Source organism: Capsicum annuum, chromosome 4, assembly GCF_002878395.1.
Source record: "Capsicum annuum cultivar UCD-10X-F1 chromosome 4, UCD10Xv1.1, whole genome shotgun sequence".
Classification (NCBI taxonomy): Eukaryota; Viridiplantae; Streptophyta; class Magnoliopsida; order Solanales; family Solanaceae; genus Capsicum; species Capsicum annuum.
Window position 1 is genome coordinate 108326398 of NC_061114.1, and position 20114 is coordinate 108346511.

The 20114-nt window shown below is 33.6% G+C and overlaps 1 protein-coding gene across 4 annotated transcripts; it reads right to left on the reverse strand.

Moving 5' to 3' along the window:
• Nucleotides 1-1031: 1031 nt before the first annotated feature.
• LOC107868133 lies at nucleotides 1032-13495 on the reverse strand. 4 transcript variants are annotated; one of them, XM_047411934.1, is made up of 11 exons: nucleotides 12966-13107; nucleotides 12763-12861; nucleotides 10691-10786; nucleotides 3590-3674; nucleotides 3272-3393; nucleotides 3032-3056; nucleotides 2856-2939; nucleotides 2742-2771; nucleotides 2560-2665; nucleotides 2396-2460; nucleotides 1032-1317 (listed from the first exon to the last, which is right to left on the reverse strand). In XM_047411934.1, exons 4-10 carry the CDS (start codon nucleotides 3663-3665, stop codon nucleotides 2397-2399), a joined length of 507 nt encoding a protein of 168 aa, XP_047267890.1. In that variant the 5' UTR covers nucleotides 3666-3674; nucleotides 10691-10786; nucleotides 12763-12861; nucleotides 12966-13107; the 3' UTR covers nucleotides 1032-1317; nucleotide 2396. The 4 variants fall into 4 exon arrangements, with proteins under 4 accessions (XP_047267890.1, XP_016570212.1, XP_047267891.1 ...); XM_016714726.2 differs by lacking the exon at nucleotides 12763-12861 and having other exon boundaries at nucleotides 12966-13495; XM_047411935.1 differs by lacking the exons at nucleotides 12763-12861; nucleotides 12966-13107 and adding an exon at nucleotides 11416-12739.
• Nucleotides 13496-20114: the final 6619 nt, after the last annotated feature.

Sequence of the window (20114 nt, forward strand, 5' to 3'; positions counted from 1 at the left end):
TACTGGGCTCAGTTACTGCATCCGACTCTGCTCAGAACTATCTTTAACACCTTTGACTTCTTCACAATCTAATTGTATGTTCATTTTTGCAGGTTCATGCAAATGAATTTAAGGACCTTACAAATCCTTAAGAACAAAGTAGCTGCAGTTGTTGCTCTTTAATTCATTTCCTTTCGTTCAATGCTGTTGTATAGCTTTTAGACATTTATTTTTGTCCCCCAGGTGGTGTACTCCATCACCAACCCTGTGGTTTCATTCTTTTACACCCTTTCTTCGAGGGGGGTTAGCACAGTCATGATTCATGATTCACAAATGATGAGAAAAATTCCTAACCATTCTTTAGTTCAAATTCATTAATTAAATAGCCGTCCCACCAATCTCACTTCTTACATATTGCCCATGGTAGTTGTAATTTTGTAAACTCTACTGTATGCTTGTTTTTTCCTTCCCTAAAACATCTATAAAGATCCCGATGGACCTCTTGACGCCCTCTTATTAAGAACATTACATACCGTCAGAGGTTCTCTTCGTATTTTGATTCTGGCCGGTAGACCTTCCGCTACGTTCAATGAGCATAAACTATCAATCTCAATCAACAGAGTTACTCAAAAGGATTTATCCCCCTGAGATGAAATCGGTAAGTTTGAGTCACTAACATATGATTTTTGGCTGTTTAAACTTGTAAGCACTTTTGATGCTTGGCGAACACATAAATAAACGAAAACAATGTTTGTAAGATATTTTGACCAGCGTAGACACCCACATAATGGTTACTTGTCATATTCAGGCATGCATTGTAGTGATGTGGCGGGACTGCTTTACCCTTAACCAGGGATCCCAAGTTCGAGCCCTGATATGGAAAAAGTGTGTAGGGAGCATCACCCAGCATCACCCCTAGATTAAGCCCTGCAGTACGCGATCCGAATTAGTCGTGCTCCAAAGCAGGCACCAGACACCGGATGGAAACCAAAAGGAAAAAAAAATACTTAGCAAATGCTGAACCAAAACAATAGTAAACCAAGGCATACATATGCTAAGCAATCAATTTTCAATTTCCTCAGTATAAAGGAAAGATAAACTGAAAGTAATGGTGTTTGAATTTTAGCATTCCAACACAAGACTACGTTAACCCCATCCAAGAAAGGGTGTAAAAGAATGAGCCCATAGGGTTAGTGATGGAGTACACCGCCTGGGGACAAAAATAAATGTCTAAAAGCTATACAACAGCATTGAAGGAATGGAAATGAATTAGTGAGCAAAAACAGCAACTACTTTGTTCTTCTGGATTTGTGAAGTCCTTAAATCATTTACATATACCTGAAAAGATGGACATATCCAGAATTAGATAGTTCTGATCAGAGTAGGATGCAGTAACTGAGCCCAGTATTTTTGACATGGACATGATTATATATGTCAGAACGTCACGAAATCACAAAAGATATAAAATTTGAGCCACTATTTTTGAAAGTGCAATGAGATCCATGCTAAGAACCTTCGTAGTTGAATTCATCACGTTCAAATCTTAAATTGGATTCTGGTTCAGAGAACTTTCCCACAAAGCTGAATGAAAAGCTAAGCAAAAATACAACCAAAAGATGTGGTGCAACCGATGAGATTGCTCCTCCCTAAACCAGAGGTCCTCGATTTTGAGTCCTATGTATGTTGAATTCTTGGTAGGGAGCCCTTCTCCCCAATGGTCCCTACGCAGAGGGAATCCGGATTAGTCGAGCACCAATACCGGTACTAGCCTCCGGATGGAAAACCTCTAATGCATGTACCGAACACTGGAGGGAAAGCTCCAATGTGGGTACTGGACATCGATGGGGAAATAAAAAAGGAAAAAAAAGCTAAGCAAATATAGCTACTTTGAGTCAGATTTCCATGGCATCTATTCTGTGTTTCTAGATACAAATTGGCAATTAAATAACTTTAGTTCTCTTTACTTCCTCTATTCAATCACTATATCATTAAGATGGCAGACTATATACATGAGAGGGTTCATTAATGCAATAACAACTATGCCTCAATACCAAGCTACCGGTTTAAATCATCACTTTCCATTTCACTTAAAAAAAATTAAAACCAACATGGGTAACTAGGAAATGAAATGCGCTTTGATCCTTTTACTATAGTTGTTTATTGCACAACTGTAAAAATGCTAGAAATGCAACCAATCAGTAAGGAAATTAATTAAAACTACCCATTTTGTGGAGAATGTGAGATCAGTGAACGTATTTGCGAACACATAAACGTAAGTTAATTGAGAACATGGTAACTGATCAGTATCTATTATAGAAATTAGAGGTTAGCACTTGGAATTAAGTAAAGCTAGATAGCAAACCGACAAAACCAGATGGAGGTAAAGAGATAATAAGATCAGCAACAACGATAATACCTCATGAGAGAATGACAAGTCCAAGGTACATTGCTCCGCAGAGAAATATAAAAGATATCATTCCCCTGCAAAACAAGTCCAAGCAGCAGAAGGATTTGTGATTCAGAAATGATGAGAAAAATTCCTCACATTCTTTAGTTCAAATTCACTTTGAAACTACTAACCAGATAACTCCCCAACCAACACCATTACAAGGACATGGACACAGTTCAGCAAACTTCTCAGCATCACTTGAGTGAACTCTTCTAGATATTAAGTCATCATATATATCTGTGTTGTCATATATATGTTAGATATATTGTGCCACCAGGAAAAAATTAGATCGTAGAGAACGGATAGTTTGTACCATAAACCGAAAACAAGCTGTTCATAACACCTGCAATTCACCAAGAAGGAATGTAAGCAACACAACAACCAAAGCTAATTGCAGAGAAGGTGGGCAACAGGATAACATCATTACCTATGAAGAGAATTACGTATCGAAGAATGCGAACTTTTGTTAGTTCTTGCAGAACCCATATTACAGCAATGAAAATGATAAATCCTGGCAAGTCCAGTCTGTGGGAATCAGTGACTAAGCACAAAAGCAAACACACATCAAGTAGTGACAGTGATCAAGATCCTGAATGTACAAACCTATGCAAAGTCCTCGCAGTGTCCACTGTTCAAGAAAGTAAACCATGTAAGAATAATCCCAGTTTTAAAAAAAAAAAAAAAAAAAACAGAAAATGTTACACAAGATCTACAAAGTAAAAAATGGGAATATACACATACTATTCTGTTTTATAAAAAAAAAATTTATGTAAAGAGTGAATTATCTTCCGTCAATACACAAGATTGAATCCAAAGTCATGTTTTTTTAACTTAGCTCCGTACATTTTTGGCAATAAAGAGCACAATGAGAAGTGCAGCAATGAAACAACCAGCAGCAATTTTTGCGGTGAGAAGATTTGTCGATGCAAGTATGAGAACCATCCCCCAAAAAGACGAACCAAGATCTTCAGTGAAGTACAATATTAATTAGAAAAATAAAAGGTAGTCAGAAGTTAAATGGACAAAGCAATCTACAACAACAAAAGCAAATTAAAACACATCATTAACGGGGAACTTGAGTAAGGGACACTTCACTGTTTCGAAAACGAAATAAGCAAACACGTCAGTTAGATTTTGGAATTTGTTTTAAGAAAGTATTACATCCAGCAGGCAAGATCAACCAATAAACACCACCGCGTGTTTGTGTAACTCCCCCTTCATTGGCGTGAACCTGCATTCCTTCCACCTGTAACCACAAAACATGTGGTTTAGAATACAAAATTAGAGATCTCAGTATTTCCTAAATAGTATGAACTTCAATTTACCAGGGAATCCAAAATCATATGCGAGAATTTAGCATGGAAGCACAACTAAAGCATTGCCCTATCATTCTCCTAGACTTATCCATATGGAATAATACGAGCTAAGTTGGATGACTTCAGCTTCACCTTTTCAAATTAATATAGTACCATCTACATCGTCCAGTCCCACAAAATTGCTCCCTCTTTCACTCTATTTTTTCCATGCTACTTCAGTTCTTCCTCTTCTTTTACTCGTTCAATTAAGACCTATCATTCTCTTTTTTCCTTTCAGTAGGTGCAAACCAGCTATCCTTTGAAGATGTCAAATCATTCTCTGAACTTAACTTCTACAGTCATAGATTGATTTGAATGTAGAAGTTCTTCATTTTATTCTTTTAATATCTAAAGCTCCTCATGTCCTTTTTGGTTTTCCTTTTTTGAGAACCGAGAAGTCTCATGTGGTTAGCTGGTCCAACTCTAGTTGGCACACAGGTTTGGAACTTGGGCAAAATATAGGTCAGTCCCCCTGCCATTCTCCCACTTAAAAATCATGTTTTACTCCTCGGCAAGGCTTGACTCATGATGTGCACCTGCAACACACCCCACATTGTAGTTCCTTGGACCAAAACCCTCGGTCCTAAAGTTCTTCATTACCTTTTTTTTTTTTAACTTTTTCACCCCTTGTTTATGCAGTCTAGCTTATTCTAGGAATAAATGATATACTAGTGTCTCCAATATATTCCCTTAGTTCAAGTTTATGTGACAATTTCTTTTCTTTTTTTATCTGTTTCCAGAAAGAATTACCCAATACTAAATTCAATAAACATTTACTTTTACGATTCTGATATAATACCCATCATTCCCTTAAAAAACTGACATGGACCCACTAAATATAAAAGTAAATAATTTGTGATTTCCTTATTAGCTAGAGAAGTCAACGTTTCAAAAATAAAGCTAGAACATGTCAGTCTCTTCCATGCTTGTCAAGATTTGGTTTTTCCCGTTTTTGGTTCTTTCTTACTTTTTGTTGCAGCTATACTTATTTTCTCCGACTTCAGTTAAATGCAACTCATGTAAATTCCTTAAATTGCTCCTGCTTTAATCTAAAACTACCACCAAAAAAGGCATTAAAAATATAAAGTAACGTTATTTCTTAAACAAAAGCTATAGATTAGTTTTCAAAGCTTCTTTAAAAACATGATTCTTAACAAAAAGAGAGAATAAAAAACTTACCACCTTAGTGTTCACAACTTGTTTAAATACACAAGTTTATACAAAAAAAGAGAGGCTACGCAAAAACTACTTGAAGATCAAGGCTACAACACAGATACAAACATTACAAAAATGAGCTGTAAATAGGCTTGCGTAGTAGAGCTACAACTTCATAACAAACATTAATAGGAAGATCTCCCCCTCGTCCTAGCCTATCTTTTTTATATGTGAAACTTTGTAGTTGTTCCAACCTTTATCATCAACTTAATCATGCGAGATTGCAGAGTCAGAAACATGTGACTCCTTCATTCAACTTTCATCTCATTAAAAGATCTCTCATCTTCATGTACTTACAAATAGTTAAAGGAGTCATTTAGTACCAAAGGGATTGGTTAGCTTTAAAGATTCGAGGTCCAAAATATCAAAAATTGGATTGTTAAGAGGTTAATAGCACACAAATATCAAATACATCTTGTCGAACAGTTCCGCAAATTCCATTTCATTAACACTAAGGTGAGGTCTTGTATTGGATAAAAGTAGGAGCATTTGACAGCACAATGGTCATTTTGATCGAACCTTTTAAATTTATATAAATATTATTATTCTTTGTATTTAAAGTTCTTGCAACTTGATTTTTAATTGTTCGTTTAACACAAAAGGGAAGATGTCATTTTTTCCTGAAAAACACCTCAATTCCATCTTTCATCAAATCTAAGACATGCAATAACTTTTATTATGAAATTCTTGCTTTTACAAAACTATATGGGTTCATCTTTTATTCTTCAAGAAGATAGAAATTCATATTTTAACAACCGATTTTCATCAATATGAACAAGATTAAAAATATACGATTTGAATGGAGTATACCAGATTCAAAATTGATGGACACAATGAAAGTGTTGCCTTTTTATTTCCTCAGTCAAATTTGGTTTTATGGCATTTGATATGTGACTGAGGGCACATACCAAATGTCATAAAACTAAATTTGACAAAGGAAAATAAAAAAACAATACTTTCATTTTATCTATCAATGTTGAGTTTGGTACATTCCGTTCAAATCGTATAACTTTAGACATTTTCAATGATGTTCATAGTAATGAACTGTATAAAAAATTAAAGACTCTTTCTTCTTCTTGAAGAAGAAGAGTCAAACCTATATAGATCTTGCAAAAGTAATAATTTCAAAACAAAATTATGTTTATGACTATTGTTGAGCCATCCCAGATGTGATAAACATGGAATTGAGGTGTTTCCGGCACAAATAGGAATCTCTCTTTTGTGGTCAAGGAACCAACCAAAAGTAAAACTTAAAATTAAGCTGCAAAAACTTCAGAAATAAAATGTATTTTATACTCTCTGTCCCAATTTATGTGGCACACTTTTCTTTTCCATTTATCCCAAAAAGAAAATTTTGATTTATAGTCACACAAATATCTAAGGTTTGCTTTAGACCACAAATTTCAAAAGTTTTGCTTTCTTTCACAAACTTTGTGCCTAGTCAAGGGGCACATAAATGGGATGTAGAGAGCATGTCACTAAAGATGTTACTAAGATAGGTTTAATTAAAAGAGTTGTTCCAAAAATTGATTTGTGACCACTTTCACTATCAAATGCTCTTATTTTTATCCAACAAGATAATGCAAGATCTTAGCTTAATTTTATTGACTTAGAATTTATAATAGTTACCAATTCTAAAAAATGACTTGGAATTTACTGAAACTGCTCAACAAAATGGATTTGATATTACACTAACATTCTAACTTGAAATATTTTGGACCTCGAATAATTTAGAGTTATTCATTTCCTTCAATATCAAATAGCTCATTCAACTATTAATGTGTTCGTAAGTGCAATTGAGAGATATCTTAATAAGACATATGTAGAACGACTGAAATTTGAGACTTGGCAATCTTTCATGGTTTAAAGATAAAGGTGGAAACAACTACGTAGCGTCACATATGCAAAAAGACATGCTAGAATAAGGGGGAACTCTTCCTATTCAAGTTTGTTATAATATTGACATGGTTAATGAAACTTCAGATCTAATTAAATGATGGCAAAATGGCTCGATGCACCCTTGACCTATGTCCGTTTTGTAATGTGGATATTCCTACTTACATATTTGTCATCTGGACCCTTGAACCCATTAAAAAGTAACATTTTAAACCCTTTGACCATTGACCAGACCTATGTGACATTAAAATGGCTAAGTAGGACAAAACGCATACCTGCGAGTGGGGGTCAATTTTTAATCAATTTTATATTAAAAAAAATTTAAAAAATTTAAAAAAAAGTCCCCCAACTACAATTTTTTTAATTTAAATATATTCTTAAAAATTAAAAAATAATAAATTTTTAAAAATAAATAAATAAAGGCCCCTCCCCCTCCCCCCGTCCAGCACCCCTCACCCCACCCCCACCCCCGCTGGCTAGCATGGCCATTGCAGCACCACCACCATTAACGACCTCCACCCCCACCGGCTGCCATGGCCATCAACAGTAGAGCCCCCCACCAGCCCCCTCAATAATAGCCATGGCCACCAACATTTAAACCCCTCAACAATAGTCATGGCCATCAACTTCCGTGTTTCCTCACTGTCCTCGCCCCCCCGCGCCCCCACAAATACTTTTTAAATTTTTTTTAATTCACTTTCTCAATTTAAATTTTTTATTTTTTTAGGATTAACTTTATAACTTTCACAAATTGTTAAAGATATTTAAATAAAAATTGAAAATTCATTATGTTTTTATATGTGAGTTTATAGTTAAAACTTTAAATTAATTAGAGAGAAATTTTAATTATTTGGAATAAATTTGATGTATAATTACTTAAAAATTTATTGTGTTTGTGTATTAGAATTTATAGTTGAAAATTTAAATTAATTTAAATTAAAAATTAATTGTGTTTATGTATTAGAATTTCTAAAATTTATAAATTTTTTATTTAATTAAATTTATTTTAATATTTAATTTTTTATGTAGCATTTTAAAAATGACATGAAATTTAATGTAATATTTTAAAATGATGTGGAAGCTAACGTGGCAGCTGACATAGGGCATGGAATTTAATGTAATACTTAAAAATGACGTGAAAGCTGACGTGACAGATGATGTGGGACGGTTGTATTACACACACAGTTAGAGCGGTTTAAAATATTGTTTTTTAATGGGTTCAAGGATCCAAATGACAAACATGTAAGTAGAAGTATCCACATTACAAAACGGACATAGTACAAGGGTCCATCGAGTCATTTTGCCTTACATGTCAAGGTTTTCTCTACAACTTATTTTTGTAAAATTCATTCTTGTTTTATAGCCTTGGCCATCATGTCTTTTTGTGTAACCTCTCTTTTATATAGACTTTTCTATTTAAACAAGCTAGGAATATTAAGTATGTTGGGTTTAAATACAACTCTTCGTATCTATATTTTATAGACGTAACCATCATATAATTTGTGTAACTTCTCTTTAATATTGCCTAGTGTATTTAAACAAGCTAAGAACATTAAGTCTGTAGTTTTTTCTTATAAACTCTTTGTTAAGAATCATGTATTTAAAGAAGTTAGTGGAAATTACGTCTGTTGTTTTTGTATAACTTCTCTCTTTGTAAAGACATTAAGGAAATTGTAAATATGACCATGTTGTAGGAGGAGATTGGTCTCATCAATGGAAATTGCATAAATTGTTCTTGTTCATCCAATGTTTTGGTAATTTAGTTAATTTGTACTTTAGTATGGTGTGATGGTGAAAAAGACAAATTTCTTACTAAAATTATTTTGTTGGTATCTTCAAGTTCTTGAAGACTTATGACAAGTTTAAAATTTCTAAAATCATTTAGCAAGGAGATACGATTATATTTTGTCTTTTGTAATCTTGAAATGGTTGTTGCTCATGCATTTATAAGGAAAGCTTTGTACATGTTGGTACATTTAAGGTGTTTGAGGACTTACATCAAGAAATTTAAAACTTCATTAGAGTCGCTTATCTTCATCTTGAGATGCAGATGCTAAAATCATTTGATTGAATAGAAGACTGTATTGGCCTCTATATCATCTAAGTTGCTCGGACTCGGGTGCGGGTGTCCGATACGAATACGGATCTAGAGGTCAGATCCTTCACGGTCTTAGTTTAAAGATTCGGGAATATGGATCTAGAGATGGATACGGGTGCAGAGATGCGGCAAAAAATAATTTAAATATCTAAAAATAGAGTTGTAAAACATAAATTATGAGATATTATGTGGAAAACTAGAGGACAAATAATTGTTCAAGAAGAAAATCCTGAAAGGAGATAAAAAGAAAAGCAATAACATAAAAATTTCTATCTACAAGGCATTCCATTTTCTTCAATTTCATCTTAACTTTTGTTTTGATTACATAACGTATTAAACCGATTTTGGTCAAAGTACCCAAAATTGGTTGACCAGATCGGGTACGGATCCCACACCCATACCACACCCATGTCGTGTCGACACGGGTACGGCACCAAAAGTGAAGAGTCCGAGTAACTTATTATATCATTATGGTTGAGGCTACAATTCATTTTACAAGCAGCTACAGATTTTTGGAAATTTTTGTTAGTGTTGAACCATCACTATTTGTGGTTAATTATCTAGTGAATTTAGTCAAAAAATGTTGCTTTAAGTCTTCAATGAGTCTTTAGTGGTAGCTTTGGCATAAGAAAATGAAGCAATTTAAGGTATTTACACATGGCTAGCGAATAACCAAATTCAGGAAAAATAAGTGTAATTGCAAAGAAATAAAGACGAAAAAGAACCAAAAGGGGAAAATCCTAAACTTGACAAGCATGGAAGATTAACACGTTCTAGTTTTACTTTTTAAACACTGACTTTTCTACTAAATAAAGTAATCATAAGTTATCTACTCTTAAATTCAATGTCCATTCTTCCAAAGGAATGATGGTAACAATAATATTGAATCTTCAAAGTAAAGGTTACCAAATATATAAGTGTGTCATTATTTTTGAAACAAACTAGAAAGGAAATTGTATCAAATAAACTGGGTGGAGGAAAGTATGATTATACGTATCATTTTAGAATTATTTTTGGCAACCTTAAAATGTTAACACTATTTTAACTTGAACGCGTAATATGGGAAGTTTTATGCCTATTATACCAAATTCATAGCTTGTTTGACCAAGCTTCTTATATAAGTTTATTTTGAAAATTATTTTTTCAAAAAAAAGTAATTTAGTGAGAAGCAACTTGTGTTTGGTTAATCATTGAAAAGCAAATTTGAGCATAAGTGTTTGGCCGAACTTTTAAAAAGTGCTTCTAATTGTATTTTCTCAAAAGTAATTTTCAAAATAGTACTTTTCGGGAGAAGCTAGTTTTTTTATCTTAGCAAAAACAGCTTCTAGTTCTACTCAAAAACACTTCTTCTACTACTAAAAGCTTCACCGAGCACCTCAACTTTGAAAAAAACACTTTTGGCCTGGGAGAAACTCAGCCAAACAGGCTATGAATTATGTTTGAACTTTCTAGGCTAGTCATAACTAGTTTGGCAAATTTTTGATAGAACTACTCAAGTAATCCAGGAACTAAAAATCTCGAAGGACGTATGACAAGAGTCTAGTCATTTTCCTTTTCTCTCTTAAAATAACACATGCATAGACACAATAAAAGAGCAAAAGACTAACAGTTGAAGCTAAAGATGAAAAGTCAAATTCATCTCCATCCCCTTGAGATTATATATCATTTGCATCTAATACATGTGAAAAGAGAATTTACCTGACCACATGTGAGCTTACAAGCGATTGCATGGCTTGCTTCATGAAGAAATACAGTAATGAGCTTGAAAGGTATCAGGAGAAATGTCCTCCATAACTGTTATGATATTCAGAACGGGGGAAAAAAGAAAAATGAATATGCAAAAACTTTATAATAAAGGCAAAGAGAAGAAAAAGTGGTTAGAAAATGACTACATGAAAACAGTCGGGAATATTTTATGGCAAATATATGAGAAAAAGGAAATCTAGTATATCATTTGCGCATGACTTAGCATTGCATAACAACCTTAAGCATCTTATATTAATTCTCAAGAAGACTAGAAACAACTCACACATAGGAGATGAAGTGTTATGATCATACACATATATCATGGTTAGCTTCTCAAATTGCAAGTACTACATCAAAGTAATTTATACATATGCTTCTGAGATGGATGCAGTGTTATAACTCATTAACATGTTGAGGAAATAGAGACTTGCTTCACTAAATAACCTTAACAATTTAAAAAGATCAACTACATGGGGATAAAGCGGTACGTTTCTGAGAATGTGATGCTCGACCTAAAAGATACACACATGGATGTACCGCAGTACTTCCATTTTCTTTAAAAAATGTACTGAAGAAACTATTTTATACATTATACAGTGATTTTGAACAAAAAGCAGGTGGACAAATTTTCCCATTTTTCACAATGCATTGAATTAGGTTTTTGAGATAAAAGATACCTTTTCAACACTTTGACGACACACATCATATCGACCAATCAAAATTCTTGCTAAGGAGATCCATAAATCCCATTCTAAAATATAAATGACTTCCTGAATGAATAAAGATTCTAATCAAGTGATATTATTTGTCCATTTTGTAAAATATTTTATCCTCATTTTTAGGCTTTCGTCTTTTTAGAGATGCCCTGCTGCAATAGAGATTATTAGAACTAATTACAAATTCAGAAACTCTCATGGATGTTTATATCAACGTTTTTCTTACATTTCACATGTACTGTACATGCATTGATATTTATATATACGTGATGAGTTAGTGGAATGAATGGTGGTGAGAGGGAGGGAGGGGGGTTAAATGAAAACATACGGGTGAGGGCTATGTTACTGTTATTAGCTAAATTCTTCACTTCTTGTAATTTATAACGCGTGTATACCTAGACTATTGCACCAGATACCTATATTGTCCCACCAATATTGGTCCTTCATGGTTTCTTTCTAGTTTAATCGACAACTAGGCCACACTTTTCGGTGTTAGCTAAGCATTAACCTACACATTTTGATCAGGAAAAAAAAAAATGTGTAGGTGAAATGTTTAGCTAACCATTTTCTATCAACAAATAATTGGGAACAAACTCCTAAACTAACCATTTCCTAATAACCACTGCTCTACAAGTAAATTCTTAGGGTATTGACTGTTAAGGATCAGAACAGAATGATATGAAGATAAGACTATACTGCATGTGATCATTCTTTCAAACTCAATCCTACTTTCAAGCTATCCGCACTTCTTTTGTTCTTAACAACAAAATGAAGCAAATAAAGGCCAATAGCACTGTTCGGAAGCTCTAAAATCTATAGATACTAGCTAATCAATTCACTAAGGGGGTTCAGAAAATTAAAATCTAGTGCCTGAGATTTGAACTTGAACCACAAGGTAAATTTTGACTTCCCTAAACCTCTGAGTCAACTTCCAGTCTTGTACACTGAAGTTTTAAAAAATTACCCTTTTTACCTAGATCCGCCCCTGAAACTGAAAAAGCTTTAGAATTTCAAACTTGAGGCTTAGGAAGAACCCTTTTTTCTTTTTTCAAAAAAAAAAACACTTTTCACTTTTCTATCAAACAATACCAATAACCTTGAAATCTTGCGTTTCTCTCCTAATTAGCTACAAAAAAGCAGGATCATACAACAATTATAACATACCCAGTGTAATCTCACAAGTAGAGTCTGGGAAGGGCAGAGAGTACGCGGACCTTACCCCTAGACAAGACTATTTCCTCTAGACCCTCGGCTTGAATAACGCATGTCAAACAATGTGAAATAGTTAGAATGTACCTAATACATTACCTCTACCTGGTAGAAATAGACAGGCTATTTCCGACAAACCCTCAGATTAAATGACGCATGGCAAATAGTGGAGATAAACAAAAAAGCTGGGACATATAACTGCAAAAAGTTAGCATAAAACTTCTTTTCTTACATTTTCTCGATCTACAAATAAAGACCAAAATTATCCAAAGAGAGAGAGAGAGAGAGAGAGAGAGACTTACAACAAGAATCACAACAGTGAAAACACCAATGGTAACAAGAAAAAGCTTTTGGTCACGATTACAACAATTCTGAAGCTCCCAATTCGGATTCATCCCTCTTTTTTCCAACCCCAAATGTTTGCTTTAAAAAAACCGGTTGAACTTTTCAAAAAAAAAAAAAAAAATCGCCCCTCAAACTCAAAATTTCAAGATTTCTGCTTTAACAATAACAGTTGAAATTTTCAACTTTTTGTCAAAACGGAGGCTTTGTTGAATGGGTTTGGTCAACAACTGTAAACTTGTAGGAAAGTGAGAGAGAAAAATGACTGGAGTAAGCAAGAAGGCTGACGAACAGAGGTGAAAAACGCCGTCGTTTGCGTGTGGGGAGTGGGGTGGGGGGTGAGGGTGTTGCTGGATTGGTTGAGGTGAGTAGATTTTCTGAATCAATCAAATCTGTCATCTCTTCTTTGTCCAAGTAAACACAACAAGGAGCAACTGACTTTTGTCGTTTACTATGTGAAACTTTTTTGAAATATTCAAAGACCCTTGTAATTCTTTTGCCACAGATGACATGACCTGATATCAAAAAGAGAAGTTTTTTTAAAAGAAAAAAAGGAAAAACACTACTGATAAAGATTTTATTTAGTGAATACTTAGATTATTGATTATCTTAAAAATCCTTTAAAATTTATTATTATTATATAATATAAACGTCATGTGACTTGTATATGTATGAAATATTAGACATAATAATTAATAGTCAAATTAGATTTGAAGAACAAAAATTACTTGCTCAATTTGAATTTGAATACCTAAATAGTTAATCAACTTGCCAATTTGAAGTCAAGTTTGACAATGTTAAAAAACTTAAGTTTGGTGGTTTATGAATAGTCACCCTTTGTATATTTTATTGACATATAAAAGTAGTACAAGAAGTATTACTAAATTCCCTAAAGTTCTCTCCTTTCTTTAAAGTTTGATATTGATATTTTATCTTTGTTTATATAACACGTTATCAACATGAAGCCCTATCATATCAAAATTTGAAGGATAAGGTATTATTCTCTCATTTCTTTAATATGTCTAATCTTACAAAACTTGAGTTCGTTGCCCTTCAAAGCTAGGGTAAGAACTATCTTTCATAGGTATTGGATGCTGAAATCCATTTAGATGTTATGGGTCTTGGAGACGTCATTAAAATTGAAAATAAAACATCAAAACAAGATCATTCTAAGGTCATGATATTTTTGTGTCATCATATTGACGAAATTTTGAAAATTAAATATCTTACTGTTAAGGATCAACTTATTTTGTGGAATAACCTTAAAGAAAGGTATGACCACCTAAAGATGGTCATCCATCTAAAAGCACGATAAGACTGGATGCATCTTAGGTTTCAAGACTATAAGTCTCTGCATGAATACAATTCTGTCACGTTCAGAATTTTTTCTCAGGTAAAACTATGTGGAGAGACTATTACTCTCTACCTTTCATTCCTCGAATGTGTTTCTACAGCAACAATATCGAGAGAAAGATTTCAAGAAGTATTCTGAATTGAGTTTTCTTCTTCTTATGGCTGAACAAAATAATAATTTGTTAATGAAAATCGACCTACTGGATCAACACCATTTTTAGAAGTGAATGAGGTGTACGCCCATCATGCTAGGCGTGGAAAATGTTGGGGACCTGATTCCGGACGTGGACGTGGACGTGGTCGTGATTATGGTCAAGAAAGAAACCATGTTCCTGGTGTTAATCATTCAACAAATAAAAGACACCATAAAAAAGAACAAGAAAAAGATGAGAAACATGATGCGGTTAGAGCATGTGTTTATTTTCGATGTGGTGCAAAGGGACACATGCGCGTGACTATCGCACTCTCAAAATTTTGGTTGAGCTTTACCAAGCATCACAAAAGAAGAAAGAAAAAAAATCCTGAAGCTAATTTTATCTATGAAAATCATGTTGACATCGCACACTTAGATGTAGACGATTTCTTCGAGCACCTTGAAGGAAAGATAGATCACTTGATTGGTGATGGTTCTGTGACTATGGAAGAATGAAAAAGTTTATTTATTTTGCTAAAGTAGTAATTAGTAAATTAAAAATCATGTAATAGTAGTTGTTTATATGAGTACGGTACTTTAATTAGTATTTTTTTCTTACTAGTCATATTATCATAAGTTCATTAGTAAAGTGACCCATTTTGATCCTGTTTTGATTAAATAGTATTTTAATATTTTTTAGTTATGATGGATGCTATTTTGTTATCAAGTCATCAATAGACTCTTTTATCTAAAAATGAATGATTTAATTAAAATCAATTTCACAAAATAACATACATGTTTGATTTAATTAAAAGTGATCTTTTTGAAAATTTCACAGCAAATGGTAACTGTGAATAATTGTTATATTACTTAACTTTTTTATTTTGTGTATGTTATTCTATTTGAAGATATGGATAATTCTCAAAGCAATTTATCGAATTATGAAGACATTTTCTTATTGATACTGGCACAACACACACAATATTTAAAAATGAGAAATATTTTTTTTATTTAAGTATGGACAAGATAATGTTACTATAATTTCTGATAGTATTAATTTGATTGAAGGTTTTAGCAAAGCCACTATAATTTTGCCTAAGGTAGCTAAACTCATCATAAATAATGCTATATTTTCTCCTAAGTCTCAGAGAAACTTATTGAAATTTAAAGATATTCGTGAAAACGGCTATCATATCAAGACAATGAATGAGTTGAATCTTTAATATCTTGGTATTACCAAGAATGTCTCTAGGCAGACATATATTATAGAAAAGTTTCCTGCTTTATCTTTTGGTTTGTATTGAAAAAGATTAGTGTAATTGAGGCACATTCTATTGTAAATCGAAAGTTTACTAATTCAAATATTTTTTAACTTTAGCACGATCGATTGGGACATCCTGGATCTATAATGATGAGACAAATAACAGAAAATTCAAATGGGCATTCCTTAAAGAACTTGAATGTTCTTTTAAATGATGAATTTTCTTGTACTGCTTGTTATCAAGGCAAGTTAATTGTGAGACCATCACCAACTAAGATTGAGATTAAACCCTTTGCATTCTTAGAACGCATACAAGGAGATATTTATGGACCTATTCACCCACCTAGTGGGTCACTTAGCTATTTCATAGTCCTAATAGATGTTTCTTCTAGATGGTGTCATGTGTGTCTATTGTCATCTCGCAACTTCGCATTTTAAAAATTATTGGCACAAATAATACGATTACGGGCATAATTTCCTGATAATCAGATTAAGTATGTTCGCCTTGACAATGCTACAGTGTTTTCATCCCAAGCATTTAATGATTATTGCATATCAATTGGGATAAAATTTAAACATCCTGTAGCTCATAGACACACTAAAAATGATCTTGCTGAGTCATTAATTAAACGTCTTCAATTGCTAGCAAGATCATTGCTTATGAAAATTAAGTTGCCCACCTCTGTTTGGGGTCATGCAATTCTGCATACTGCGATGCTTGTTCATTTTTCATCGATAAATTATCATAAAATTTCTCTGTTATAATTAGTTTTGGGCCAAGATCCTAATATATGTCATCTGAGAGTTTTTGGATACTGTCACGACTCGAGGCTACCCCCTAGTCGCGATAGCGGTGCTTACGGTCTTGAAAGAACACAAGCTAACCCATGAGCTGGTACTTGCTGTGAGCACTAAATAATAATAATAAAATACACGTGCAGAATAGCTGAATACACCGTAAGGTTTTAAATATTAAAACATTTCTGAATCATAAGTCTGAAAACAACTATTGGAAAACAACTATCTGAAAACTGATAAAAGTAATAACAAACTGACTAACTGTCTGAAGTGTCTGAAAGCCTCTAAAACTACTGAATAAGAGTGGATGATACAGGCCCCAACTAACTCCAACTGACTACTAAATAGAAAACACTGAAATAAACATAATTTGTCCTTGAAATATGAGGACTCACCACTGCTGATGATGATGATGCGCTAAAGTATCTAAGTACGGTCGGGAACCTAAGCGTTCGAACCTATGATATGAGACATCATAGTGCAAGAAACGAGTATGCAGTTAGTACTTTGAATGTACTGATATGCTAAATGGGGTTAGGCTGATATGCATGGACTCATGTGCATGAATAATAACTGACTGAATGAATAGAATGAAATAACTGATTTATAGTATGCGTGAAAGCTATAAAATCAGAGAATGTATGACCAAGCATATAACATAATACTGAAGTAATTTGTAAACTCAAATACTAAAATCTGAAAATTAAATAACTGATAACTGTATGTTATGATCAAGCAAACCTGAACTGACTTTCTAATTGAGACTGGACTGAGACTGTGGGAGTTATCATCTAACTGATATGCCCTAGTCTGAGTTGATCGGGGTCCAACATGTGATCCTAGTTGAAAGGGTATTGGTACCGTGCCACGGGTACTAATACTGACTGTGAGTTAGTCCTAAACTGGCGGATGACCCCAAAGAGAGTATCAGTCCTAAACTGGCGGGTGAGCTCTCAGAGAATGTCAGTCGTAAACTGTGGATGATATCTCATAACCTACATTAGCTACGTAGTTCTGAAACTTAGGGACTACTTTTAAGGACTCAGTCCTAACTGGCGATTGAGCCCCCATCCCTAGGTTTACTCGGTGTTGAATCCTAATCCCAACTGAATGACACTGGAATACTAATTGGGCTAAGTTTAACTGAGACTATATCTGAAATTATTCTGAATGTACTAAGACTATGTAAACAACTAAGTATTGGGTATTCATAACCCCAAGCACTGAAAGTAAATATCAACAAAGACATGCAAAAGCTTCAAAAGACCATAATGGGGAATCATTTTACAAAATCACTCCCTTTGGCATTTCATCAAACAGTGGGGATTAAGGCTTTAACATGGGAATGCTTTTAAATATGACGAGATAGCATGATTACATGACAAAAACCATAATTTGAGGATTTATCCTGAATTGCATGAACATAACATGGGAACTTCAACATCCATAACATATTATAATTCATTCCACTTAAAAATAATTGTAATCTTAACTTGAAATCAAAATAACAAGTAATTCATGGAGATAATTCATTTAAAACATGGGAAAACTCATAATTTAACATTTAAAAAGGGAATTCTTTGACTCCATGGTGAAAGAAAACCATGGATGAACATCACACATACCTTTACCTTTGCATTTGGAAGGGAAACACAATCTTTAAAGCTTTCTTGAAAGTTCTTGAATTGGGAAGCTTGAGTTCTTAGTTTTCTTGAAGAGAAACAAATAGAATTTGATAATCTTGGGGATGATTAGGGTTTGTTTCTTGAGATGAAATTGGAGAGAAATAGGTAAATAATGCCCTAACTAAAGCTAACTTTCGTATTTTTACGAATTGGGCTGAGGGTGAAAGACTTAATCACCCCTTAGAGATTTAAATTCGTAACTGGAACGCCGATTAGAGGGGTGGAACGATGTGATGGGTGCCTCATCTCTATAAGCAGCTCAACGCGATGCTATTATAGTGAGTTGCTGGAATCAAAATCCAAACACGACCCAATCCCCATTCAAAAAATCCGAAACTTCTCCGAGACATACTTCTTACACCCCTGGACATAAATTAACTCAAAAACTTGCATCTTGGGGTCGGTAAAGTCACTTTAAAAATCATCTAAATTAAGAGGCCAAAAATAAAATTAAGTCCCCAATACTTAGCTAAATTTCCAAGGTTCTAAGCCTCTTATGCATGCATTATAAGCTGAACTGAGCTAAGACTAATATGGGGTATTACAAACGTGTTGTGTATATGCCTATTGCACCACCATATTGCACAAATATGGGTTCCCAAAGAAGATTAGAAATTTATGTTGGGTTTGAATCTCCCTCTATTATTCACTACCTTGAACTATTAATGAGAGATATATTCACTACTCGATTTGTAGATTATCGATTTGATGAGACACTCTTCCCAAAATTAAAGAGAGAAAATAATGTAATCAATAAAGAAATTTTATGGAAAAATTCATCATTGTCTCATCTTGATTCATGTGCTTCTATTTGTGAGCAAGAAGTACAAAAGATTATTTATCTGGAGAAAGTTGCAAATCAAATGCCTGACACATTTATAGATTTGAATAGAATTACTAAATCACATATACCTACAGAGAATGTCCCACTTCAAATTGAGGTCCCTATAGAACCATCTACAAGTGTCATGGCTAGTGATTTCAAGGCACACTTGAAACGTGGTAGACCATTGGGTTTTAAGAATCGAAATCCTACAAAAAATGATCAAGATGACACTACGAAAGATCCTCATATGGAAGTTCAAGATCTGAACAATATTGATATTCCTGAAGGAATCAATGAGCCCGAGACTCAACAAAATGAGGAGCTATCCATAAATTTAAGTGATGTTGAAATTAATTTGAATCGATCTGAAATAATAGTGGATTATTTCTTTGCATATAATGTTGAAACAAAAATCATGCAAGATAGTGAAGATATTGAACCTCAATCTATCACAGAATGTAGATAAAGAAATGATTGGCCAAAATGGCAAGAAATAATTCAATCAGAATTGAATTCACTTGTCAAACGTGAAGTTTTTGGACCTATGGTTCAAACACCTAACAGTGTTAAGCCTGTTGGCTATAAATCAATTTTCGTGCGACAAAGAAATGAGAAAAATGAACTACAAAGGTATAAGGCACGCCTTGTTGCATAAGGATTCTTACAACGGTCTGTGTCGATTATGAAGAGACATATTCACCAGTTATGTATGCAATAACATTGTGTTACCTTATTAGTTTCACTTTTTATGAGAGACTTGAGGTGCATTTGATGGATGTGGTTATAGCCTATCTCTATGGATTACTTGATAATGAGATATACATGAAAGCACTCAAAGGATTTAAGATGCTAGAATCATATATTTCAAAGCCTCGGGAAATATATGCCATTAGATTGCAAAAATCATTGTATAATTTGAAGCAATCTGGACGTATGTGGTATAATCGTCTTAGTGAATATTTATCTAAGGAAGGTTATACGAATGATGAGATTTGACCATGTATTTTTATAAAGAAAACAACATCGGAGTTTGTTGTACTTGCTGTCTATATC

Excerpts from the sequence above, each read along its gene's own strand:
- LOC107868133 (XM_016714726.2), bottom strand. The coding sequence starts at position 13,058 with ATGAATCCGAATTGGGAGCTTCAGAATTGTTGTAATCGTGACCAAAAG. Across the intron at positions 10,787-12,965 it reads TCACTGTTGTGATTCTTGTT|TTATGGAGGACATTTCTCCT; the intron begins GTAAGTCTCTCT and ends ATATCATAACAG. Across the intron at positions 2,666-2,741 it reads CAGCTTGTTTTCGGTTTATG|ATATATATGATGACTTAATA; the intron begins GTACAAACTATC and ends ATGACAACACAG.